We start from the raw sequence: 27189 nt of genomic DNA on the forward strand, positions 1-27189 counted from the left end.
AATGATGCCACCCGAAGGTTGCAGGAACAGCAACTCATATTCCGCCTGGGAACCCTGCAGCCATATGGTATCAATGTGGACTTCACCAGTTTCAAAATCTCCCCTTCCCCCACTGCATCCCTCAACCAGCCCAGTTCATCCCCTCCCCCCACTGCACCACACAACCAGCCCAGCTCTTCCCCCCCCACCCACTGCATCCCAAAACCAGTCCAACCTGTCTCTGCCTCCCTAACCGGTTCTTCCTCTCACCCATCCCTTCCTCCCACCCCAAGCCGCACCCCCAGCTACCTACTAACCTCATCCCACCTCCTTGACCTGTCCGTCTTCCCTGGACTGACCTATCCCCTCCCTACCTCCCCACCTACACCCTCTCCACCTATCTTCTTTACTCTCCATCTTCGGTCCGCCTCCCCCTCTCTCCCTATTTATTCCAGTTCCCTCCCCCCATCCCCCTCTCTGATGAAGGGTCTAGGCCCGAAACGTCAGCTTTTGTGCTCCTGAGATGCTGCTTGGCCTGCTGTGTTCATCCAGCCTCACATTTTATTATCTTGGAATCTCCAGCATCTGCAGTTCCCATTATCTCTGTTGTATACTTGTTCTCATGTTAATGTAAAAGTGAGCCCAGTATCTAGCTGTGGGTTATTCACTTTAAACTCAATGGAGAAACTTTTAGAAGTGATAATTTAAGGCAAAGTTAATACTCAATTTGACAAATTAAGAAAGGCCAACATGGAATTTTTCAGGATAACGAACATTTAACTAATGTGAGTCTTTTTGATGAGGTAAATGTTGAGTGTTGATGAGGATAATGCAGTTGATGTGAGGTTACAGACTGCCAAAAGACATTTGATCGAATGCTTCTTGTGAGCTCATTGGATAAGAGAGATAGCAGCAATTTGGGGCAAAATGCTTTGGGGATGTCCCCATAAAATTCTTCCCAGTATTGCTGTTGTCCCTCTTATTTCATGAGCTCACGAGTCGGTTATGATGCACTTTTTCCAGGCCCTTGGGTGATGACTTGATGAAGCCTGCTCTGCAGCTATACTGTACACAGGCAAGCTCAATTAGTAGCAGGTCAGACTTCTATCCCTCAGTGAAATGAAGCTGTACCCTCTGCCCAATCATATTTGCCAACAGTGCTGACGGTGCTGGTAGGACTCCAGGAAGAATCCCAAAGAAGACCCAGTGAACTGCAGAGTGAAGTAAATCAGTCAGACTCAACATTGACTCTCTGGGTCTAGGCCCAAAACGTCAGCTTTTGTGCTCCTGAGATGCTGCTTGGCCTGCTGTGTTCATCCAGCTTCACACTTTGTTATCTTGGATTCTCCAGCATCTGCAGTTCCCATTATCACTCAACATTGACTCTGTTTCTATTACTGCAAATGGTGCAAGACCTGCTGAGCTTTTCCAGCTCTTTGTTTTTATTACCACTCTGAACCTTCACTGCTCCAAAGAAAACAAGCCGAGCCTATCCAATCTTTCCTCATAGTTTAGATCCTCCAGCCCAGAAAATATCCTGGTAAATCTCCTCTGCACCCTCTCTAGTGCAATCATATCTTTCCTACAATGTGGATTGCAGACACTTCTCCAGTTGTTGTGTAACCAGCATTTTGTACACTTCCAGTATAATCTTCTTGCTGTTGTAATCTCTTGTATTGAAAAGTAGTGGGACCCTATGATAGCCAGTCAGTATCAGTGAGAGAAGCGAGCGAGGTGAGCATTCTCACAGAGAAACAGACAAATTTGTGGCAGACCTGAAAGAGATTCAAGACCAGAACAAGAATTTTCTAGTCTGTACTTAAATAGGCGTAAGGGTAACATAAAAGTAAATGATCTGTATTCTGTTTAGTTGCTCAAATTTTGGAGAAATGTAAGAACAATAAAGAAAGAATAGGAGAGAAATTTACTCATATTAACTGGGATCGTTATAGCGTGCAGAGTAGGGAGGGAAAATTTCTTAAACTGCATCCAAGAGAACCTTTTTAGCCAATACATATCAAGCCCACAAGGGAGGGGACAGTTCTGGATATAATATTTGAAATAAGCTGGAGCAGAATGAGGGCAACTCAGTTGGGGGGCATTTTAGAGACTGTAATTGTAACTTAGTTAGATTTAGGCCACTTATAGAATGGGATAAGGATGGGCCAGAGAGAATAAATCTAAACTGAGGAAAAATTAATTTTATTAAGGTTAATTTATAAAGGATTAATTTGCAAGTGACCTAGGAGCAGTCACGTGCAGATACAACTGTCTTAGGGAATCAGGAGACATTCAAGGGGGAAATAGCAAGAGTAAAGGGCAAATATATTTCCTTAAAGACAAAGTGTGGATCCAAGACCAGAGAAACTTGGATATCAAGGAACATAAAGATTAGGATTAAGAAAGATAGTAAAGCTTATGGCAGATACTGAGGGCTCACTAATGCAGAGCTCCTGGAGGCTTATTAATAAGTACAGGAGGGAAAATTAGGGTAGCTAAGATACTGTGGGTAGAGTACAGGGGGAAAAGACACAAAGCTAAAGATTTGGGCCCACTGGGCACCTAGAGGTGATCTGGCTGTGAACAGAACTTGATGAATACTTTGCATCAGTCTTCACAATGGAAAAGGTATAGACATCAGATTGAGGACTGTGTACATATTAGAAGAAGTTCACTGAGGTACTGGCTTTAGCAATCATAAGTATATAAATCCACAAGCTCAGAATACATGTGCCCAAGGCCATTGAGGATGGCAAGGGAGAAGATATTAGGATGTCTGGCAGTGATTTTCAAATCTCTGAGGTCCCAGAGTAATGTTGTCACATTAGTAAAGTGGTAGAAGCATGAAAAGTCTCACCAATGGATACAAAAAAAGGCTAAAAATCTGGAAATAAAGTATAATTAGTGGTGAAGCAATTGTTTTACAAACAGAAGGAAGGTTTATATTGGAGATCTCCATGGATCAGTGATAGAGGTGCAGGAGCAGTGGGACTTGATGTATATTTGCATAGCTAATTGAAGCTGGCAGGACAGATTGTGAGCACAGTTAATAAAACATGCAGTAGTCTGAACTTCAGCATTATGGGTATAAAGCACAAAAGTGAACCATTTATGTTAAATCTGAATACGACACTGATTTGGCCTCAACAGGGGTGAGGTGCCCAGTTCTAGGCAACACACTTTAGAAAGGAAATGGAAAGGGTAGAAAAAAGATTCATAGGAATGAGGAACTTAAGGTATGTATGAAGTTGGAGAACAGGCCAGACTTCTCCCATAGAGAGCAGAAGCCTGACTGGAAATTTGATTGAAGTGTTTAAAATTGAGGGCTTTGGACAGAGTAGATGAGGAGAAATCATTTCTATCGATGGACATTTCAATCACCAGTGGGTACAAATTTAAAGTAATTGGTAATAAAAGCAATGGCAACTTGAAAACATTCTCATGCAGCGTGTGGTTATGGTCTGGAATGAACTGCCAGTGCATGTGCTGGTAGCAGGACCAATTGAGGCTTTCAAATGGGGAATTGGATCATTATCTGAAATGAAAAAGCATCATAGGGCTGCAGGAGAAAAGGAAGAGAAGGCATTTAGTTAGTTGTTCTTTCCGAGGGCCAGTACAGGCGCAGAAGGCAAAATGGCCTTTTTCTGTGATGTAACCATTGCATGATTCTTCAAAGTCAATCAAGCCAGATTTCTAAATATTTATCGGTTCCCTCTCACTCTTCAGACCTGGAGAGCTGCCTTCCAATTTGTTTAAAACTCTTATCAGAAATGTCAGAGTAGTTGAACTTTCTCCCAAAAATTTCCAGCTTCATAATATGTATGCTTTATATCTCACATCGAAGTACTTAGCTTGGATTAATTTAGATATTGTGATCACTATATCATAACACAAGCTTCTCCCTGCACATTTTGAATTTGGAAAATGATAGCGTTGTCATGATACATTTACCATGTAATGTAATTTAAGCCAGTTGATAACACAATTTATGGTTATTCAGTAAAACAGTTACAAATTTCAGGCTCCACTGTACAATTTGAGAATCTATTCTAGGATAACAGACAAATGCAGAGCTGAGTGAATACTGCATCATCTGTCAAAAAAAAAATCACCGAGGTAAAAGCAGAAAATAGTGAAAATACTTGGCAGGTCTGATCATCCTTGAATGTGTGGGCAGAGGGAGGGAAGAGTCTACATTTCTGGTTAGCTTTCATTTGAACTGCAAGAAAGTGAACATTTAACTGTTCATAGACAAGTGCGGAGCAAGGTTGAGGACTGGAAGAAAGAACAGTGAGGGAGGCCTGTGATAGAATGGTTAGGAGGAGTGATTAAATGACAAAAGGGTGTTGCAGGTGGACAGTAGCAGTAATGCAACAAATTTTTTTTAAAAATATAGGATAGATCCAGACAAGGTGTTACTGGCTCTTGGCAGTACTAACGTGAGCATCTACTCTCCGAAGGAAGTAGAAGCCATGAGTTGTTGAACTCTATATTGCATCTGGAAGCTTGTAAGGTGTCTATTCAAAAATTGAGGTGCTGGTTCTCCAGCTTGCATTGGGCTTTGCTGGAACAGTGAATAAGGCTGAGGTCAGAATCGACTGGGACGGAGAATTAACACGGCAAGCAACCTGAAACTCAAGGCCTCGCATTGTTAACTGTAACAAGGTGTTTGGTAAATGGTCTACCCAGTGTAGAGGAGATCACATTGTGTACAGTGAATGCATTGAATTAAATTGTAAGAAATACAAGGAAATCACTGTTCACAGTTCTTGCAGCTCAGGGAGGCCAGCAAACAGGTTTGGGGATGGTGGAGAGGTCGACTAGGAAATGGAGTGGAAGATGCATTTGTGGCGTCATACCTAAATGATAAAGGATAGAAGCTGTTGGGCAAAAGGAAAGACACAAGGGAACAATATAATGGATCTGGTAGGGCAGGGATTAAAGAGAATGGCAGTGCAGCAAATTGGATCGACAGAATGAAAGGCCTGGTCAACCAGTGCAGTGGAGTTCTCAGCACAAAGGAAAGGAGAAAGCTTTACAAGTACTAGTATGGAAAGTAGCATTGTCTGCTTTGAGGTGGAGGAATTGGGAGAATGCCTTTTAAAGAAGTGCGTTTTGAAGCAATTTCTCATTGAAACATAATTATTAATCTCTATGGGGGGAATAAAAAGGACTGTTCCTCACCTCTGTCCTTAGCCTTACAACCGAAGATATTTCAAATGTAGAATTTGCCCAAGTACTATGGGTGGACAAATAAGTTTGAAATTCAAGGGTTGTGTTAAGCTGTTATAACCCTTTTGTTACGTTTCAGTGTAAAATATGCTAGTAATGCCATCCTTGGTAAGAGTAAATGGCAGTGCCTTCTATATTAATAGACCTCTGTGGTTGATGATCTTTTTAAAGTGAGTAGTCTGTCTATTGGAATTTTTCTGATTCTAAAACTGGAGCAGGCATCCTGTCCTACTGCACTTAGAGTTTAGAAAAACAGACATTAATTTGACATTTTTCATGTTTGTTTCAGCAAAAATTGTCCTGCTGGTTGCAAAGCTGTGGTTGGAGAAGTCTCTGGTGATTTTTCACAAGGATATAGGCATGTGAGTATCAAACTAGAGAAAATGTTGCTTTTTAATTCTCTGACTGTACATTTCATAGATTCTGTTTATGAAAATAAAATGATGCAGAGCTCAAAGCTATCCTGAAACGTATCCTGGTTTTGACATTGATCAAACGAAGATAGGTTGAAAAGCAGGTTGCGAACAGGAACTTGAGAAGGCTACAAAAGGAATGAGATTGTTGAGTGAGTGTGTAAAGATCTGGGTAAAGGATTCATTTTTGCAGGAGGGATAAAACTAAGCTTATTACGCAAATGGTAGGTGATTGCAGAACTCTGAGATTGCAGAACTCTGGGATGTTCTAGAGTGTTAATCGCAGAAGGCTAGTACAGAGGTACCACAAATAATTAGGAAAGCTAGTGCAATGCTATAAATTTATTGTGAGAGGAATAGATTCAAAAGTAGGCAGGTTACATTTCAGTTATAGTTACAGGGTTGCAGGAATAGGGTGGGTCTGGAGTTTTGGGATATCAGTGTGGACTCGATGGGCCAAGTGGCCTGCTTCCGCACTGTAGGATTCTATGATTATACAAGGCACTGGTGAGACTGCAGCTGGTGTAGTGTTGAACACTTTATTTTAGGAAGGTTGTGAATGTGTTAGTAGCAGGACAGGGAACATTTACCCGACTAAAACATGAATGGACAGGCTGGCTTATGAGGAAAGGATGGTCAGGGTAGATTCATACCTGTTAAAGTTTAGCAGTACAGGAGGCAACTAGATTGAAACATACAAAATCCTGAGGGGCCTTCGTAGCGTGGATAATATAAAAAATACAACATCAACTTACTTTTTCATGATGTCTCTTAAAATGGTAAAATGTTGCAAAATTCTTCAGGTATCCACTTGAGGAGTGTTTAAAAGTGTCCAAAAGACTGGTCAAAGAGGTAAGTTTTAAGGATTAATTGAAAATTTAAAATAAAGCTGCAAGAACTCAGCAGACAAGACCGCATCTGCAAATGGAGAAACACAGTTAACGTTCCAGGTCCATAACCTTTTATGAGAGCTTGTTTTTGTAGTAGGCTTTAATGATTCTACATTAGGGAGTAGAGAGAGGAAGGTGGTGCAAATGCCAGAGCCGAGAGCCCAGGTATGAAAAGTCACTGTTTCGAATGTACAAGAGACTAGAACTAGAGATGTGCAGATATCACAGAGGATCACGGGGATTACAGATTATGGATAGTAAAGGACGTGGGGGTAGTTTTGAAAAACAGGTGAGCAGTTTAAGTTTGAACAGTTCCTGGACCAGTAACCAATGTCAGCCAGCAAGCAGATGTGATAGGATGTGGTGTGGAGCTGGATGAACACAGCAGGCCAGGCAGCATCAGAGTACTTAAGAAGGGTCCAGACCCGAAACATCAGCTTTCCTGCTCCTCTGATGCTGCCTGGCCTACTGTGTTCATCCGGCTCTACACCTTGTTATCTCAGACTCCAGCATCGGCAGTTACTACGATCTCTGATTGGATGTGGTTTGTATGCGAACACAGGCCAGGAGAGTTTTAGGTGCACAGACGTCGATGGAAGGTGGTGGCTGGAAGCCCAGTCACGTAACCACTAGAGGAAACAATGTCATGAGTGAGCGTTTCAGCAATACTTAGTTACCAGTTTTTTCATGCAAAAGGTTGTTGGAATATGGAGTACTTAGCCGCAGGTTGTGGTTTAGACAGAAGTCATTGTTACCCATCCTGTCAGCTGTCTAGTATTTTGGCAGCTGACACAAAATGAGGAGTCTATTTAACATTTTATGAGTCAGCAAACTTTTGTATGTTCAGAGCAGCTCAGGAGATGTGTCAGAGGTTGTGATGTACCTGAGTATTCCTAACAAGGCATCACCATTTCTGGAAAGCAGTCATTGTAATGTTTGTAGGATAGAAGGTGAACTCCTTGCAATATTTTTGTCCACCTTAGTATATGCATTGTGCCGTGATTTAATGTTTCGTCTAAATGGCAGCACCCCCCTCTTTACTGCGTTTGTGTGCAACTTCAATTATTGGTTCAGCACTGAACCAAGGTGGGACTTGAACCCACACTCCTGAGGTAGGATATTTCCACTGAGCTGAGGCTGATGTCTTTGCCTGTTAGCAAGACTGGAATTCCTTACCGGCATTGAAAACTTTTGAATTTCTCCTTAACCTTCTCTATTCCAATGGAAGTATTCCCAGGATCTCAAGATTTTCATCATGCTCAAAAACAGGATGATGCTAAGGGTGGGAAAATTTGATTGTGAAACATCTGTTTGCCTTTGTGAATGACAAACAATTTATTAGCACATCAACGTTGTCCATCTAACTAACTGTTTTTCAGACGTCTGCCCTTTGCAAAGCTGCCATTCATGCTGGTGTAATTCTGGATGAACTGGGTGGCAAGATAGATGTTGTTCAGCACAAAGGTCTGAGTCGATATGCAAGCATCCTGGCTAATGGTGTTCTGTCAAAAGAGTAAGTAACAAGTTTCCTTTGTTTCAGTTCAAATTCAAATTCAAATTTGTTAATTGAGAACTAAATTTATTATGACAGCAAAAACTTCTAACACAAATTGAAACGCTAAGTTTCTTCCCACAGCCCCCTTAAGCAAAGGTGACTTGAAGGTCGAAAATTGTTATCAAGAATTGAATAAAATGTGGAATTTTCGGTCGTAAATGTTTTAAAAGGTTGGGAATGATTAGCTTGTGCAACATCACTTCAAGCAGAGCAACGCAGCCATATATTGATTCTTCGGTGGCAGACGATACTCTAGTTTGCTATCAGCACACCCTCGTAGATTTCCTCATTGATATTGTTGCCTAGTAACACATGGACTTTGCAGGTAACTGCCTGTTGTGCCATCTGCCCGAGGGAATCACTATAGTCAGAGTAACTCCCTGCTTAAAGTAGCACTACGCATTTACATCTTTGTCTCTCATTACCTTAAGTAAAGGAAAAGAAAAAGAGTAAGACCAAATTTATTTAGTTATTTCACTCCAATGTAAACTGAGGTTGTATGCTGAAATCTGTAGCAAGGCTTGAAGCTACCAAAGAGTAAGAGCACTGAGATCAAGCTATCGTTTAGGATAAAAGTCATTCATGTTTACCCTTTTCAAATGTCTGACTGAAAATATATTGTATTTACATTTCTCCTTGTTTTGTTGCATTTTCAGTGGATCCCTGTCGGATAAACGGATTGTGTTTCACACTAACGGTAAGACAGTATTGTTAAAATTATGAACTTCATAACATTGTTTAGTTTGTGAATGGCTCTTTAAATTTGGGTAAAATGGAAGAATGAAAGGGAGTCATATGAGCTGTTCTAACTTCTTCTCCAACCCAATCTTGGGCGGCTTGGCTATTAAATGGTTAAAATGTGATCGAGGTTATTTATACTGAGAAAAAGGCATGAGATATTCACACAGAGGAACAGTGACATCTGTGATGACTTCTGTAGTCCGTTGGTCTCCCAAGTCTCACAATGAGTTATTGAGAATGTCAGATTTTATGAATGATTCTACTTTAATTAAACTATTTCATTCCAAGATAGAAGGGACTTGGATTTAGAAGATAGTTAATCAGCATTTCTACCAGATACAAAGCAAGTGTGGTTCACTTTGCCATGGACATGGGCTTTGAAAGGCAAACAGATAAATAGAAAACTTTTGTATTGTAATATTTGTTAGGACTTTCTGAAACTGTCCTTGAACCTTTCAGACAAAGCATGCAAGAATTTGAGGCAGAGAGGATAGAAGGACAGAGGGAGCCAGTCTGCATTGTTTACCACATAGAATGTAGGTAAGAGCTCACACTATGATTGCAGGGACCAATTTCATGAAATTTAAATGAAGCTGGAAGATTCACCTTTGACTAAAGGGAGGGATTCCAGAGAAACCATCGCCACGAGAGTCAGTTCAGGGACTTGAATTTACCCTGTTGTAAAAGGGAAGCAAACCATCAGGAGCTAAGAACAGCTTTGGACTGGCTTTTGCAGAATCAAGTGACCACTGAAGGATTGGTGTAAATTATGACCATGGAGAGGACTTTCAGTCATTTTAAAAATTAAATGAGGGAAATTCATTTCTTAACCTAAAGTATGACTTGCCTACAAAATTAACGTTTGTCTGGTTATTGTTTCAAATTTGTTCTGTGACAATTATTAGTCGCTTGACCGTCTCACTTGGGACAAGGGCTCATAGGCCATCTTAGGCCTCACCTGGCCCATGTATGATTACAAAGGAGTCAGGGGCAGAGTGATAGGAAGATCATCTGAGGAATTTTACAGCCCCTTTCCCACCAGTAAACCTGTTGGCAAACTACTGTAAAATTCTTCTCCTTATTTTGAGACATAATGCACCATTGCTTAAAAGCCTTCTGCAGTTCTTTGAGGAGTTAAGAATGCTCATTTATGACTGTTACCCGACAGATTTTCAGAAAGCCTTAGGCAAATTTCCTCATGTGTGGCTAATTAAAAAAAGGCTTTAAGTTTTGGAATAGCCAACAATCGAACTGGTATGGCATTTAAAGACAGGTTAATGATTGTGTAGCTCTGCAGGAATCTTTGCAGAAACCTGTTTGTAATGTAAATGATAGGCAACTGAGTTTTTGTAATACTAATGCATGTGCCAATGATACAAAACCTTGTGGGCAAGTGACAAGGAACAATGAGAATGACTCTCTCTAGAGAGACTTGGGACCAACAATAGAGTTGAACTGAGTGTGTTGGATAAATCGTCATGAGCATAAAGTCAATGACCTGCATTTAAATAACTTCCAAATTAGGTTTGCTGTCTACTGACACTTCGACTGCAAAAGCTTCTTTTCTTGCACAGCATTAACTCTCTTAAAGTTAACTATGCTGCAACTGCAATAAGTAAACAATGGTCGTACATCAATTTTAGAAGTCAATACCGTTCATCGATTCTGTGAGGCCTCACTCATCACCACTATTCAGGCTGCTTTAAGTTTTTTTTTGTCTTTCACGGCTGCTGCTAGCTGGGAGCCAGATGTAGTGGTTTGAATTTTCAATCAAATTATTTTGGGCCAGGTTGTAAAATAATGTCTATTGGAATATGCATTTATTTTTGAAGTCCTTATTTATTAGATTACAAGAGCTGTTCCTGCACAGAACATTAACAGTAGTATTAAAAAGACATTAATGTAAAAGAATGTACAAAAACCAATAAATATTCAGTGTGGTAGTTGTGATTATCTTCATAGTATGTGGATCACTAGAGACCATAACCAGCTTGGTCTCTTTACCAAAACCCTGTTCAAACACTGGTGGTTCTTGGAGATATTGTAAGGTAAGGTTTTTGCTCTCTATTATTTGGGCGACATGAAAGTTTGAACATGTCTCAAAAATGAAAACTTTAACATAGCTTTTGGAACCTGAAGTGTCTTGGTCACTAGGGTTGAATTGGATGTATGCAAATGTTTTCATCAAGCGCAGAATGCATACAGGTTTAGATCTGTAGAACTGATGTAACTCAAATGAAATTAATGCCAAACAAAGAGAATCTTTGCTGAAGTAACTCAGAAGAATGAGTTTAAAAGATCAACAAAGAATTTATAGTACAGGTAAAGGCCAGTTGATCTAGTGGATTGCTGTCTCTGCTTCTACTCCATACGAGCTTCCCCCTGCCTATTTTGCCTAAACATTTCAGCATTTTATTCTAGTCCTTTATCCCTAGGTACCAGTTGTTTGTGTTAGTTACTCCATGTGTGGTGAATTTCATAGACCAGTTGCCCTATAAAGAAGGCAGTTCTGCCTAATTCTTGATTGGATTTACTAGTTACCATCTTTACATTTGGACCATCTATTTTCAACTGTCAACAAGTAGTCACATCTTACCTCTGTCTACCCTCTCAAACTTACTTGCTAATTTATCTCTTTTGGATTACCTATTGACCTTTTGTCTTCTGTAGAGAAGAGGTCCAATTGGTTCAGACTTTCCTGATGAGTACAAACATTCCAGGATGTATTTTCCCCCTCCCTGAAATGGTGACGAAGTATGGAAAATTCAAGAACAATTTAAAAATCTCGAACCTTGACGTCAAGAAAAGGTTTTGCAATTTTACCCTTCAGCTTTGAAAGATGACTTCAGATTCTCACTATCAAGTGCCAACTACCTTCCTTACTTGCATTGTGCCTTGTCATTAGCCCCGCTTCTTTGTGACTTCCATTTCTCCTCTTCTTCCTGAGAAACCAGGTACCTTAAATTGTCGATATGGAAATTGTAGCAGATACCTGACAGGCACAGCTCATTAAATGTTGGTCATGGCAACATTGACCTATGCCTTCAGCATTATCTCCTGCACACTCTCATGCTCCGTGGCTACAATCCTTATCAACCTTTTGTTGACATATTTTGGCAGCAGCAAACCACCAGTCTCACCACACCTATGGCGGCTCTCAGATAACTTGTAACACTACTCCAGCCCTTCACACTTTATATTGGAATAACAGGTCACTTCTAACTTGAAAGCTTCTTTGGATCATGTTGCATGCAGCGACAGTCCTATATCTTGTGCATCAACAAAGTCTTGTAACTTTTAGGTTCATTTCTGACTTGTCTTTTAGTGCATGGGCAAAGACAGCCAGTTTGTCATGGTGTTGAGCAAAGAAGTGTCAAAGAAAGGGGATCTATCACTGCATGGCATTATGTCACACCTACAGCTTAAGTGGCAAACATAATCCATTGATTCAACTTAATGGCTATGTCTGAAAGTTAAAAGGGTGCAGCCCTGACAGTGATGTAAGAGGTGGTGTCACACTCAGTCACACTGAGTCAAGAAACTTATCTGATTTCAAACCAGTCGATTGATCACAGCCAGTCAGACATGTTGCCCTCCTAGGTTCCATGGATCTGTATCCTTGCAGTCAATCTTTTGGGCCACAGTCTGTCCTGTAGGTCAAATCCAACCAATCCCAGGATTACAATTCAGTTAGTAAGGGTGCTGTGGAAACTTCAGACCAGACACTGGGCCATGCTCAGTTTCAGTTGTCCTGCAAAATCAGTCTGGGAGTGGGCCGTAGTCAGTTTCAGAGGTTTGCTCAATAATGATCAAGGGTCTTTATCAAGGGGCAGCCCACGGAGATATAAGGAAAATCTCATTCAAGTCTAAGGATGGATTTTGTTGCACTGGGTCACTGATAGCATTCCAGCAATAATCCTGATGATGACTTGTGATCCAGAATTTAGCCTATTCCTAATCATGTTCTTCAGTCCAGCTACAATACTGGCATCTTTGTAACAGTGTGGGAAATTGCCCAGGTATGTCCTGAACACGAAAAGCAGGACAAATCCAACTTGACCAATTATTTCCCCACCAGTCTCCTCTCGATCATCAGTAAAGTGATGGAAGATGTCATCAACAGTGCTATCAAGCAGCTTGTGCTGAACAATAACCTGCTCAGTGACGCACAGTTTAGGTTCTGCCAGGGCCACTCAGCTCCTGATCTCATTACAGCCTTCGTTCGACCATGGACAAAAGAGCTGAATTCCTGAGGTTTGGTGAGAGTGACAGCCCTTGACATCAAGTTTGCATTCAATGGAGTGTGGTATCAAGGAGCCTTAGCCAAACTGGAATCAATGACTATAAGGGGACAAACTGTCTGCAGATTGCAGTCATACCTAGCACACAAGTTAGCTCTGATGAAGGGTCTAGGCCCGAAACGTCAGCTTTTGTGCTCCTGAGATGCTGCTGGGCCTGCTGTGTTCATCCAGCCTCACATTTTATTATCTTACACAAGTTAGTTGTGTTTGTTAGAGGTCAGTTATTTCACCTCCATGGCATAAAGGTGTTCTTCAGGGTAGTGTCCTAGGCCAGACCACCATCAGCTGCTTCATCAATGACCTTCCCTCCATTATAAAGGTCAGATTCTGGGATGTTCACCGATAATTGCACAATGTTCAGCATCATTCATGATTCTTCAGGTAACGAAGCAATCCACATTCAAATACACAAGATCTGGACAACATCCAGGCTTGGGCTGTCAAGTGGCAAGTAAAATTTGCACCACACAAATGCCAGGCAATGATTATCTCCAGGAAAGAATCTACTTACTATCACTTGACATTACGTGGTTATGCCATCACTCAGTCCCCCACTACCAACATCCTGGAGGGTATCATTGATCAGAAACTGAACTGGACTAATCATCTCAATGCAATGGCTACAAATGTAAGTCAGTGGCTAGGAATATTGGAGGTGAGCAACTTATCTCCTGACTCCCAAAGGTTTGTCCACTAACTACAAGGCCCATTTGAGGAGTGTGTTGGAATACTCCCCACTTTCCAGGATGACTGCAGCTTCAACAAAACCCAAAATGCTTGACACTATCCAGGACAAAGCAGCTGCTTGATTGGCACCACAACCACAAGCATTCACTCCCTTCACCACCAATGCCCACTAGAGCAATGTGTACTATCTACAAGATGCACTACAGAAATTCACCAGATTTTAGACAGCACCTTCCAAGTCCATAATCTTTCCTGTCTTAGAAGCACAAGAGCAGCAGACATAGGGATAAGGCACCATCTGCAATTTCCTCTCCAGGCTGTTTATTCACATTCTTCAGTGTCTTTGGGTCAAAATCCAAGAATTCCCTCCCTAATGACATTGTGGGTCCAACTACATGTGGACTGCAGCAATTCTGGTTTGCAGCTCACCATTCACTTCTCGAAGGTAGTGAGGGGTGACCCACCCCAGCCAGTGACATCCACATTGAATAAATAAATTTAAGAAAAACTCTGCTGGAAAAAAACTCCATCCACCAGCAGCTCTCATTCCTGGCTTCCAGGGAGCTAAGGTGCCTTTCTTGGCCATGTTTTCAGGGATAACGACATGAGGGCCAGTTCCTGACATGCAGCATCTGAAGTGGTATGTAGCTGGGTTTTAGATGTGGTGCCAAAAGAGTGAATGTTGGAAAGTCCTACCAGCAAACAGCACTTCCCCTTGTCCAGCTGCTCTAAAAAGCTGCTGAACACTTCAATGCATTTGTAGCAAGATAAGGAGAGGAAGCATGTAAGAAAAAAAGATACTCTGAGCCACGCAAGACTGGATTCATGAATCTTTCAACAAAACACTTCAACTGAAAATGGGGAACTTCCACTTGCAGTTCAAATATCATCTTTGTAGACTTTCATTGCACTTTATCTAGTGCATCTTTATATATTCAAGATATGTTTATGTAATGCCATTCACAATCTCAAGATGTGGTAAAATGCATTCTAACCAGTAGAGCATTTATTTTTTTTCGGCAAATGTAGTTGGCCTTGTGATGTTGAGAACTGCAACCAATTGCATGCATAAAAAGCTGTCTCAAAAATAATGTGATAATTCTTAGTTTTTTTTAAAATATTGATTGACAGCATGAATATTGGCCAGGAGTCCTTTTTTCCTGTCTAACTAAGATTCTGTACAAATTGAAAATAACTGTTTTTCGAATCTGATCTTCTTAACTGAACTCCTGTATATTGTTGGTATATTTTATAGCCTTGTTAACCTGCATTGTTCCTCTAAATCATTTGTGCATCTGAACGCCATTTAAACTCGTTTTTCCAAGGATGATGTGGCATTCTTACTTCTGTCACTAATCATTCTGCTGGGAACTTTTTATTTAGCTATTTGAGTTATCAGCATGATACACTAATGTAGATTAAGACATCTAGGCTTGGGTATTTACACTTGGCTTCCACATCAAAAGGCCGCTGGCTTTAAGATCAACTATGGTTTGATTGCATCCAACTTGCTAAGATGCTCATGTACCTTGAATATTTTTTTGATCCATGGCTGAGATGGCTTCTACTGGCCTGGTCCAGGACCTGAGTAGAGTTAAGGTAGTGGTGAAAGGTGCAGTAGCAAGCCTTAAGGACCCAAGTACAATTATTGGTTATCTGGGGAATCCAGTTACTGTAAGCTCAACTGGGCTGCAGGAATTACCATGAGCCAACTTTGAGTAAGAGTTTGTCAGAAAGTTAGGCAGTGAGTTCAGCCTTTTTGGCAGTGTTGTTTTATCCAGAAAATGTATTCAGGAGGTTTGGGTCTATGAAGCCTAATATCACATGTAAATGATTTCACTCTGTGCCTCATAAATGATGTGTTATCCCCATGGCTTATTGGCTGAAGAGAGCCAAAGGGCAGACAGTTATAGATAGCATGCTAACCAAACAGGAGCTGTTCCATTTCTTGCTCATTATGCACAATCATGGTGAAGACAGGGTGCCAAAAAGACCCACAGAACCTATGAAGTATTGGGACACTGGAGGCTTGACACAATTCTCCACAAAGATGCCTGTGTGTATGAGTAAAATTAAACTTGCAATTGTGATAGCTGTGGTGACCGATGTGAGTTTTTTTTTCTAAATGTTGTAATATTTGCTAGCTTTCTAGTTATCGATGCATACTGAGTTAAAACCAGATTCTGCTAAAGCAGTCCAAGTGGCTAATGTCTATCCGTCCATGTTCTTTTTGAACCCCAATTCCACAGTTTTCTCATATACCCATCTTCTCTTTACTCAGGTTGTAATCAACCATTGGGAATGGAATTGGGACTCATTGCTGAACACCGGATCAATGCCACATCATTCTGGCGATGGACAGATGAAAATGGTCAAACTGTCAGTTGGTCTCCAGACAAAGCGCGACTTAATGTTCCAGGACCTAGTTGGGCTGCTGCCGAGGGTGAGAGCCAGCAATGGCTCGAAATAGATTTGGGAGAGAGGAAATGCCTCACAGGTTAGTTCTGAGTCAACCATTTTAAATTAAACAAAACGAGTTTAGTCAATATTTAATAGGTTATTGAGTTTGAAAAGGTATGCTGGTTCAAATATATTTGATGACAGGCATGTATCCTTATTGCATCACCATGAAGTAACTTTTTTATTCTAAAAAGTTGTTAATGTTATGTAGAATTGTTCTCAGTGTTCAGCCATGACCCTGTTGAGTTGCAGAGCAGTCTCAAGGAGCTGAAGAGCCTGTTCCTGTTTCTTATGGCCTTCTTGTGGTCTTATGGTGTAAATAGCTGTGCTCCTAAAATTAGTGAAGAAAGATGCTGCTTATATGATAGTGTAATAAATGCATTCACTAATATTTGCCTGGTTTTTCATAGCAATCCAGTGTTTTTTTTCCAGTCTGAAACAAATGCCCAAATTTATTCAATGAATATTACAAATAAATTTAAAGCCTTAAAGTATCATACTGAAACAAGATCAAAGGAAATTGCTTAGTGCACTGTTTTAACATTTAGCATTAACTAAAATTGAAAATAAATTCACCCTTAAAATAACAATTGCAAAAATGCTACCTTGCAAATTGAGTGATTACAATACTATTCAGAGATTGTCATTTCAAACATATAAATTATTACCACTTAACCAGCGTCATGAATTGATTAAAAACCAAAAGAATTGCAGATGCTGTAAATCAGGAACAAAAACAAAGTTGCTGGAAAAGCTCAGCAGGTCTGGCAGCATCTGTGAAGGAGAAAACAGAGTTAACATTTTGGGTCCGGTGACCCTTCCTCAGAACTCAGTTCTGAGAAAGGGTCACTGGACCCAAAACGTTAACTCTGTTTTCTCCTCAACAGATGCTGCCAGACCTGCTGAGCTTTTCCAACAACTTTGTTTTTGATCATGAATTGCTTGGTTTCTGCTCCTCTCAAAAAAATAAGGAAACTTAATACTATGGTTCTTCTTAGTGGAATCAAACACTACAAAGCCATCCGCTTGACTTGGTATGAGGTCTGGAATCAACATAATTTTTTTTAAAGCCAGATTTGAAAGTCTTCCCTCTCCCCAATTCAGTGGAGAATGGATCAGTGGATAGACTGTGGGCATCAGCATATTTGGTTTGTGTTTTTCCTCATTCCCCATCACAGATTTGCATGAGGAAGCATATCCCACAAACTGTACAGTCTTTAAGTGAGCGCTGGGATAGTGTTTAGAAGGGCTTTATTTTGCACTTCTGGTTGGAACTGATGTTACGATTTATGAGGTGCTTTGCTGATGGCCTTGAATTGAAGAAGCAGAGCGGCCTTTACAGATCTGACAAGGGGAAAAGATGTCTCTGGAAAACGGTAACAAAGTTCTTTTGAGCCAAAGACAAAAGTACACGGAAGAGGCCCTTTGGCCTATCATGCCTGTGCTGTCCAATCTACATTAATCCCACATTCCAATACTTGGCCCATAACTATGAATGTAATGGCATTTCAAGTGCTCGTCCAGGTTTTAAAGCCTCTACTACCGTCCCAGACATTCCATTCCAGACTCCCACCGCTGTGGGGGTGAAAAATTGTTTTCTCAAATCCCCTCTGAACCTCTTGCCCTTCACCTTTATAATAATGTTCCCTTGCTATTAACTGAGAGGAACAACTGTTTTCTATTCACTCTATCCTTGCCCCTCATTATCTTATATACCTCAATCATAGCCCCCACCCCCAGCCTTGTCTGCTGTAAAGAAAACAAACTGAACATATCCAGACTTTTTTCCGCATTAGAACGCTCTGTCCCAGACAACATCCAGGTGAATCTCCTCTGTAACCCCCTCCAGTGTAATGCTTCCTTTTGTGAGATGACCAGAACTGCACACAGCTGCGGCCTTACCAAAGTTTTGTACAGTTCCAACCTAACTTCCCTGATTGTGTAACCTTTCCTTCAACTGCAAAAGGCAAGCGTCCCCAATGCCTTCATAACCACCCTATTGTCACCTTCTGTGGACGAACACTGCAAGATCCCTCTGTTCTTCTGAGCTTCTGCCATTTATCGTGTACTCGTTTGTCTTGTAACTTAACTAAAGTGCATCACCTCCCACTTTTCAAGGTTAATTTCCATCTGCCACTGATCTTTCCATCTAGCCAATCTGTCTATGTTCTCCTGTAACCTTCTTCCTCATCATCAAACACCAGCAAATCTTCATTCTCATGTTATATATATTAATAAAATATTTAAGACTGTTTTGGATCCATTTTGTCTTGTTGCCCTGTGCTTTACCTTCTTTCTCAATCTCCCATGTGGGAGCTTGCCAAAGGCCTAGCTGAAATCTGTTATGATGTACCAACTACACAACTCTCATATAACCACCTGATCACCTCTTTAAAAAATTCTATCAAATTTCTTAGACATGACCTTCTTCTGACAAAGCCTGTCCAAGTGGAGATTAATCTCTTCTTTAGAATTATCTTCAACAGTTTTCCTATCGCTATGAGACTCTCTGGTCTGTAATTCCCTGGTTTATCTCTGCCACCCTTCTTTGAAAGTGGAAACAAATTAGCTGTCCTCCAATCCTCTGCTACCTTCCCTATGGTCAGAGAGGAATTAAAAATTAGGGTTGGCTTTCCTGGAAATTTGTCCACTGTTAAGGCAGCCAAAACCTCCAATACCTCCTCATACCCAATGTCAATCTATTCAGGAACCTCATATTTGCTTTGCTCGGACTCTGTATCTACATCGTCCTCTGCCTGACAGAGGTGAAGTAATCATTTAACACCTTACCAAAGTCCTCTGGCTCCACGCAGGGATTTCCCACTTGGTCCCAAATGCGTGCTACTCTGCTCCACGCGTTCCCTGGTTAACCTCCTCTCCTTAATATACTTAATTACTATTATTGGGATTATCCCTAATTTTACCCACTGATGGTCTTTCAAACCCTGCCTTTGTGCCCTAATTGCTTTCTGAAGTTCCCTCCTGTGTCTGTTATACTCCACTGAGGCCTCGGAGTTGCTGTCCTTTTGCCCCTACTGAAATCCTCTTTTTCCCTCCCTATCCTGTCCTGAATATGCTAGACAACCAGGCTTCTCTGGGCTTGTTATTCCTAAATTTCATCCTAAAAGACCTGTTCTCTCCCCATTTCCTTTGTTTTGTGCATTCTACACTTCTGCAAAAGTATTTCCCGCAACTAGCTGTTTACTAGTAGACTAGACATCTAGTAGTCTACTCTGGCTAGTTCCTGCCTTTTTAAAAAGGAAATCTGCTCTCTCCAATTTAAAATTCTCTTTTGCAGACTATCTCCTTCCTTTTCCATTGCACTGTGGCTAATTGATAAATGCTCCCTCACTGCCATCACAACCAGCCTTCATTGTCCAGAATTAGGTCCAGCTCTGCACTGACTTTTGTTGGACCTTCTATGTGTTGACATAAAAAAAGCTCTCCTGAACAATTTCAAGAACTCTACCCCCTCTAAACCCTTTACACTGTGACAATCCCAAATAATGTTTGGAAACTTGAATTCCCCTAATGTAATTATCTTACTCTCAGCATTACACACCTCCAGTGAACTGACTACGTATTCTTCCTCTATTGTCCACTTACTGTTTGAGGATCTGTAATACAGTAATGTGGTTGCCTTTTTATTCCACAATTTTACCCACAAAGCTTCTTTTGAAGATCTTTTAAAGAATATCATGTGTCCGTACTACAATAACTGATTCTTTAATTAATAATGCAACACTTCCTCTGCCTCACTTGAAGATCCCATACCCTGGAATGTTGAATTGCCAGTCCTGTTTCTCCCTCTCATCTCTGACAAAGCCATACTGATCCATACAATATCTCATTTCCATTTGTTAATCCACACCCTTAACTCAATTGTCTTACCTAGCATACTCCCAGCAATATAATAGTGATCATCAAGGCATATCTTAGTCTATGGAGTCACAACATGGCTGAACTCTCTCTATCCTGATGTCTTTACTATGTTAGCTGTTTCCCTATTATATTAATGCCCTTTCTGCCCTCCAAACAGCTCTAGTAACCTGTCCACAAGGATTTTGGTCCCATTCTGGTTCAGGTGCAGACCATTTCACTAGTACAGGTCCCACTTTACACAGAAATAGTCCCAGAGATCAAGAAGTGTAAAACCCTCCCTCTTGCACCAAGTCCCGAGTCTCACATTCATCCTATTTCTGTACTCAATAGCTTGTGCAACTGGAAGTAATCCATAAATTACTTCAAGTTGTAGATCAGGAAGAAAATTTTCCTTCCACCATGCAAACAGCAGGAAAGAAATACTGTTCTTTAAGAGTTGAAAATAATAACTAAATGATTTGCACCATAAGCCAATATCAATTGTATTGGCTTTCTGTAGTATATATGATGGGGTAAGAATTTCTGTCACTACTTCTGAGCATATTGTTTTTCAAAATTTTACATAAATACATTTAGAGTCCTAGAAATGTATAACACAGAAACAAACTCTTTGGTCCAAAATGTCCATGCTGACCAGATATCCTAAATTAATTTAGTCCCATTTGCCAGCATTTGATCCATGTCCCTCTAAGCCCTTCATATACCCATCCAGAGACCTTTTGAATGTTGTAATTGTACCAGCCTCCTCCACTTCCTCTGGCAGTTCAGCCATACACACACCACCCCCTGGGAAAAAGACCTTGACTATTCACCCTATCCATGGCCCTCATGATTTTATAAACCTCTACAAGGCCTGTATAATACTCTTCAGTTTATATGGTCCTGAAATATGTTGCTTTAGTGAACTTGTATGGCAATAATAGAAAAACCCAAAACACACTATCAATTTCCAGATCCTATTAATATTAACCAAGTACTGAGGATCACAGAACTCTGCTTTCTCTCTACAGATGCTGCCAGACCTGCTGAGTTTCTCCAGCAATTTCTGTTTTGTTTGTTTCTTATACTTTTTATGATGGACAAGGTTTTTTAAAAAAATTCATCTATTAAAAATAACATAGGTTAATATTGCCCTTCCAGTACAGGGGGTTCTAATATAATGAGATAGTTCTTTGTAAGAAAATTGCGCAATAGCTATGCTATTTAATCTAATGGGATGGAATTACATTATAAGTAAGGAAAGTTTGCATAATACAAATAGTGGTCTAAATTCTTCAATCGTGTTAAAGCCAATTAATGTTGATGAAACATGTAATAACAGAACCAACTGTAAATGGTTATGCTGTAAACATGCTGCCTTTAGGAATCATGTCCTGCTCCTGCATCAGGCATTTTATGGTGGTTGAATCAAAATCCAACATGGGCATTGTATTGAATTAAAACCAATAGCTCCAGTTGCTGAATATTTGAAACACAAACAGAAATTGCTCAGGAAATTCAGCAGGTCTGGCAGCATCTGTGGAGAAAAAGCAGAATTAACGTTTCAATCCAGTGACCCTTCTTTAGAACTTCTTTAAAGATGCTGTTCTGAGGAAAGAGCACTGGAAATAAAACATTAACTCTGTTTTCTCTCCACAAATGCTGCCAGACTTGCTGAGTTTCTGCAGCAATTTTTGTTTTTGTTTCAGTGAATTAACCCTAATGTGTCAGAAATGAATGTCTTCTGTAGCAAACGTAGAAATTTTACGGCAACATGAAATGCAATGTAAGGATTGGATGCTGACTCTATGAAAGGGTAGGGAAAGTTAGACAAAAAAAAACTGACTCAGGAAGCTGCAGTGATTAATTCTGGAGATAATTGGGGCAGACAGCGGGAGAAATATTTTTACACCCAGGAACGTGAGGTTGTTGAATACACTATTAAAGAATTTTTGGAGACCATAGCAACATCTAATAAAAAAAAATTGAAAGAATAGTGAATAGATAGACAAATGTTCAGAGAAATCGCATGCAATTGATATTTCACCTTATGAGGAAGATAAACAGTAACATATTGGCTTAAGTCATTTCTTTCTATGTTGTAATTTCTGTTTAATTCTATGTGTTGTGCAAAGCTAACTATTCCGTAATGTCAACCATTAAATATACCATTGTTAAAGTAAGTTATCATTGCCCCTGACCGCTGACAAAAAAAATTGAAAAACTAAGAAACATTTCCTAAAAAAAAAACACCAGGCAAATGTACTCGGATGAAGGGCTCTGCCTGAAACATCAGCATCTTCCCTTTCTTTACAAATGTTACCTTATTTAGTGAATTCTTCCAATGACACTTTTTTAAATTCCTGAAAGGTTATTCAGGAAAATTTTAAGTGCAGACATAACTTTGTCATGTTCTTAGTTTCTTAAGCCTTGTCCAAGAACTAAGTGTCAACCGTTCTATCCCAACCTCCCCTTTCAAATGATGTGAATGTGAACTCTGCAAAAAAAAATCTATGGTATTAAAATACAAGTACAAGGATTTAATGGAATTTCAATTAAATGTAGAATAGAATGAGAACAGTGTAAAGAAAGTGTGGCTAGCTTGTGCTGGTTTGCTGTGTACTAATTATGCATCAAGGTCAGAAATAAGTCGTTGAATAGGGAAGAGCAGGGATGTAACAGTTTCTGGATTATTGTAGTTTGATTGGAATCTGAGGATAATCTTTTATGCAACATGACTCCATTGGAAGTCTTCAAAATAAACCAATATTAAAAATTATTTTGTATTTTTCTATCTTCTAAATGACATTGTGAACGCTAGATTCATAATGAATATATATACAAAAATAAAAATTCATGCAAGTGGAGTATTCATATTATTTTGTAATCTCTTCAGGAATCATAACCACAGGTTCCACACTTCCACGCTTTCTCTTTTATGTAGAAACTTATAAGGTTTCCTTCAGTAAAGATGGTCAAAAATGGAAAATCTACAAAGTCAGCAACAATAATGATGGACAGGTAAGTATGCTTGCGAAACCTCAGCTGATCATAGCAGTTCATTTCTTAACTGCATTTTGTTTGAGCGTCATCTTTAAAATCACTTTTGTAAATCTTTATTTGCTCTAATAGGCCACATTATTGTTATTATCATTTAAAATATTAAACTGCTATAAGCAATCAATTATGCTGTAAAGCTACAGCTGTCAATATTTCATACTTAGTGAAAATTGAATTATATTTAGGACATATTTAGTGCTCTTCTCAAAAGAGAATAATTAAATGTTAATGTTAATTGCAGATATTTGAGGGCAATACTGATTACAATCAACTGACTCGCAATAATTTCATCCCTGCCTTCTTGGCACGTTACATTCGTGTCATCCCTCAAAGCTGGAATCAGAGAATAGCCATTAAGGTGGAGTTAATAGGGTGCCAGCAAATACGATGTGAGTACATTTAGATTGAAATCAAAATGTGAAAGGTGTGTTGGCATGAAATTGACTCTACCTTTTCAACCAAATACGATCAATGTGTTTTGATTTATTGCTTTAGAGTATATTTGCACATAATCAATCTTTTATCACTATGCCTGCAATTTTTGCTTAATAATCATTAATCCTTCTGTATGAATATTCTTTTCACTTAAGCTGATGTTTATAGACCATTAGAAAGGAATTAAAATAATGGTTTTTCAGTTTTAGACATTAATTCTAACAACATTTTGAAGAGTTTTTCGTTCGGGGAATTATAAATTGATTAAGAATGAGATTTTGAAATAATAAAGATAAAAAGCACCCTTGTCTTGAGATCAAAGTTGAGAACTGAGCATTCAGGGTCTGTGACCTTTCAAAAGGACAAGCAAAATGGGAAGGGTGATGTGGTGACCCTGTTAGTACAAGATGGAATTATTACTTTAGCTAGAAATGATAATGGGTTTGATGATGCAGAATCTGTATGAATGGTGGTAAGAAATAACAAAGAAGACACTGATAGGTGAAGTCTATTATCCCCTTAAAAGTAATAGTTCTACAGGACAAAGAATAAATCAGAAGAAAATGAAGGCTTGTAAAAAAATGATATACATTATTCATGGATAATTTTAATCTTCATGTAGATTGGAAAAATCTAATTGGTATGATGTAGGAAAAAATGAAGTTGTTCAATTTTGCAGGAAGAATAAAACTGAAACATATAATCTAATTGGTGAGAGATTGCAGAGTTTTGAGATGCAGAGGGATTTAGGTGTCCGCATACATGAATCACAAAAGGTTAGTATGTAGGTACAGAAAATAATTAGGAAAACAAATGGAATTTTATCACTTATTGTGAAAGGTATTGAATACAAAAGTAGGGAGGTTATGCTTAACATCTATAAGAAACTGGTGAGACGACATCTGGAATACAGTGCAGAGTGCTGGTTGCCTTAAAGAAAGATTTAAATACATATGAAGCATTTCGGACAAAATTTATTAGACTAATTGCTCAAATTAATAGGTTATTCTTACGAGAAAAGGTTTCTTTTATTAATTCATGTGCTGTGGGTGTCTCTGGCTAAGCTAGCATTTATTGTCAATCCCTAGTGAGCATTGAGACGGTGATGGTGAGCTGCCATTTTGAACTGTTGTAGCCCATTTGCTATAGATAGACTCATGATGCTTTTAGAGTATGACAGGATTTTGACCCAGCATCCCTGAAGGAACAGCAATTTATTTCCAAGTCAGGAAGGCAAGTGGCTTAGGCAGGGAGCTTGCAGCTGGCGATGTTCCCATGTGTCTGCTTCCTTTGTCTTTCCAGATGGTAGTGGATGTGAGTTTGGAAGATGCAGTCTGAGGAGCCATGGTGAATTTTTGTAGTGCACCTTGTAGGTAGTACAGACCACTGCTACTGAGCATTTCTGGTGGAGGGTGTGAATGTATATGGATGCAGCACCAATCCGGCAGGTTGCTTTATCCTAGATGGTTTCAATTTTCATGGCATGCTGTTGGAACTACACTCATCCAGGCAAGAGGGAGGCATTCCATTACACTCCTTTACTGACGATGGACCCTTTCAGAGATAGTCATTACCTGATACTTGTATGGCCGTTTTTCAGCCCGAACTTGGATATTATCTGGGCCTTGCTGCATTTGGACGGGCTAAGCTTGTTTCAGTTGTGGCTTAGAAGAATGAAAGGTGACTTTGATTGAATCAAGAATGATCCTTTGAAGAGGAGTTTCCTCATGGAACTAGTCATCACAAATCAGGTATCGCAGCCTTAAAGCAGAGACTAGGTGAATGTTTTTATACAATTTTAAGACAGAGGTGGATATATCCTTGGGCTGGGGTCCTGAGAGGGGAATTCAGGTCCACAGAAGGAGAGGTCACCTTCCACTTTATAGAATGCCTACAGTGTGGAAACAGGTCACTCAGCCCATCAAATCTGCACTGACCTTCCAAAGAGCATCCAAACGAGACCCAACCTCACCCTAGATAATAAAGTGTGAAGCTGGATGAACACAGCAGGCCAAGCAGCATCTCAGGAGCACAAAAGCTGACGTTTCAGGCCGAGACCCTTCATTAGAGAGGGGGATGGGGTGAGGGTTCTGGAATAAATAGGGAGAGAGGGGGAGGCAGACTGAAGATGGAGAGAAAAGAAGATAGGTGGAGAGGAGAGTATAGGTGGGGAGGTAGGGAGGGGATAGGTCAGTCCAGGGAAGACGGACAGGTCAAGGAGGTGGGATGAGGTTAGTAGGTAGGAAATGGAGGTGCGGCTTGGGGTGGGAGGAGGGGATGGGTGAGAGGAAGAACAGGTTAAGGAGGCAGAGACAGGCTGGGCTGGTTTTGGGATGTAGTGAGGGGAGGGGAAGAGCTGGGCTGGTTGTGTGGTGCAGTTGGGGGAGGGGACGAACTGGGCTGGTTTTGGGATGCGGTGCGGGAAGGGGAGATTATTTTGAAGCTGGTGAAGTCCACATTGATACTATTGGGCTGCAGGGTTCCCAAGCGGAATATGAGTTGCCGTTCCTGCAACCTTCGGGTGGCATCATTGTGGCACTGCAGGAGGCCCATAATGGACATGTCATCTAAAGAATGGGAGGGGGAGTTGAAATGGTTCGCGACTGGGAGGTGCAGTTGTTTATTGCGAACTGAGCAGAGGTGTTCTGCAAAGCAGTCTGTATAGGGTCTTTTAAGCCAACAAATAAAACAAACGTCATCTACAAAATACCTTGCAAGAACTGTGACATACACTACATTGGATAAACAGGCAGAAAGCTAGCCACCAGAATACATGAACATCAACTAGCCACAAAACGACATGACCCACTTTCACTCGTATCCTTACATACAGATGAGGAAGGACACCACTTTGATTGGGACAACACATCCATTCTAGGACAAGCCAAACAGAGACATGCACGAGAATTCCTAGAAGCTTGGCATTCCAACCGGAACGCCATCAACAAACACATTGATTTGGAGCCAATCTACCATCCCCTGAGAAAAAGAACAGGAAATGACATCACCAACCCAAGGAAACCTAACCAGATAAATAGAAAGCGGGACATAACACCAGCGCTTCGTCAGATGATGTTACCTAGAATGGTGACGAAACGTGTGAAAACTAACCTTCCAGCTCAGTGAGCAAACTCATGTCCAGAACCTCAACCTGAGCTACAAATCTTCTCAAAACTCACTAATATAGATCAGTTGCAGACATGGGTGGAGGAATTGCAGATGGGGTTTAATCCGGCTAAATGTGAGTTGCTGTACTTTGGGTGATCAAATGTTGAAGAAAAATATACAGTTAATGGAAGGACTATGAACATCGTTAAGGTGTAGAGGGATCTTGGGGTTCAAGCCCATAGGCCCTTGAAAGTCACCACGTAAGTAAATAGGGTGCTTAACTTTATTGGTCAAGGAATTGAGTACAAGAGTCAGGATGTCATGTTACAGCTTTGCAAGACTATGTTTAGGCTACACTTAAGACTATTGTGTTTGGTTCTGGTCGCCACATTACAGGAAGGATGTGGAGGCTTTGGAGAGGGTGCAAAAGAGGTTTACCAGGATGTTGGCTGGATTTGAGGGAATGA

The 27189-nt window shown here is 40.3% G+C and overlaps 1 protein-coding gene across 3 annotated transcripts in view; it reads left to right on the forward strand.

Moving 5' to 3' along the window:
- dcbld1 (discoidin, CUB and LCCL domain containing 1) overlaps positions 1–27189 on the forward strand; it is a 112149-nt gene that overhangs the window by 74873 nt on the left and 10087 nt on the right. For 2 of the 3 annotated variants that reach the window (XM_048531116.2, XM_048531118.2), the window contains exons 5-10: positions 5501–5573; positions 7894–8027; positions 8726–8766; positions 16080–16295; positions 23016–23140; positions 23421–23568. In XM_048531116.2, coding sequence (XP_048387073.1) covers positions 5501–5573; positions 7894–8027; positions 8726–8766; positions 16080–16295; positions 23016–23140; positions 23421–23568 — 737 coding nt within the window. The remainder of the gene's footprint in view (positions 1–5500; positions 5574–7893; positions 8028–8725; positions 8767–16079; positions 16296–23015; positions 23141–23420; positions 23569–27189) is intronic. The other variant, XM_048531117.2, reaches the window with a different exon arrangement.

The sequence above is a fragment of the Stegostoma tigrinum genome, chromosome 4, assembly GCF_030684315.1.
Source record: "Stegostoma tigrinum isolate sSteTig4 chromosome 4, sSteTig4.hap1, whole genome shotgun sequence".
Taxonomy (NCBI): Eukaryota; Metazoa; Chordata; class Chondrichthyes; order Orectolobiformes; family Stegostomatidae; genus Stegostoma; species Stegostoma tigrinum.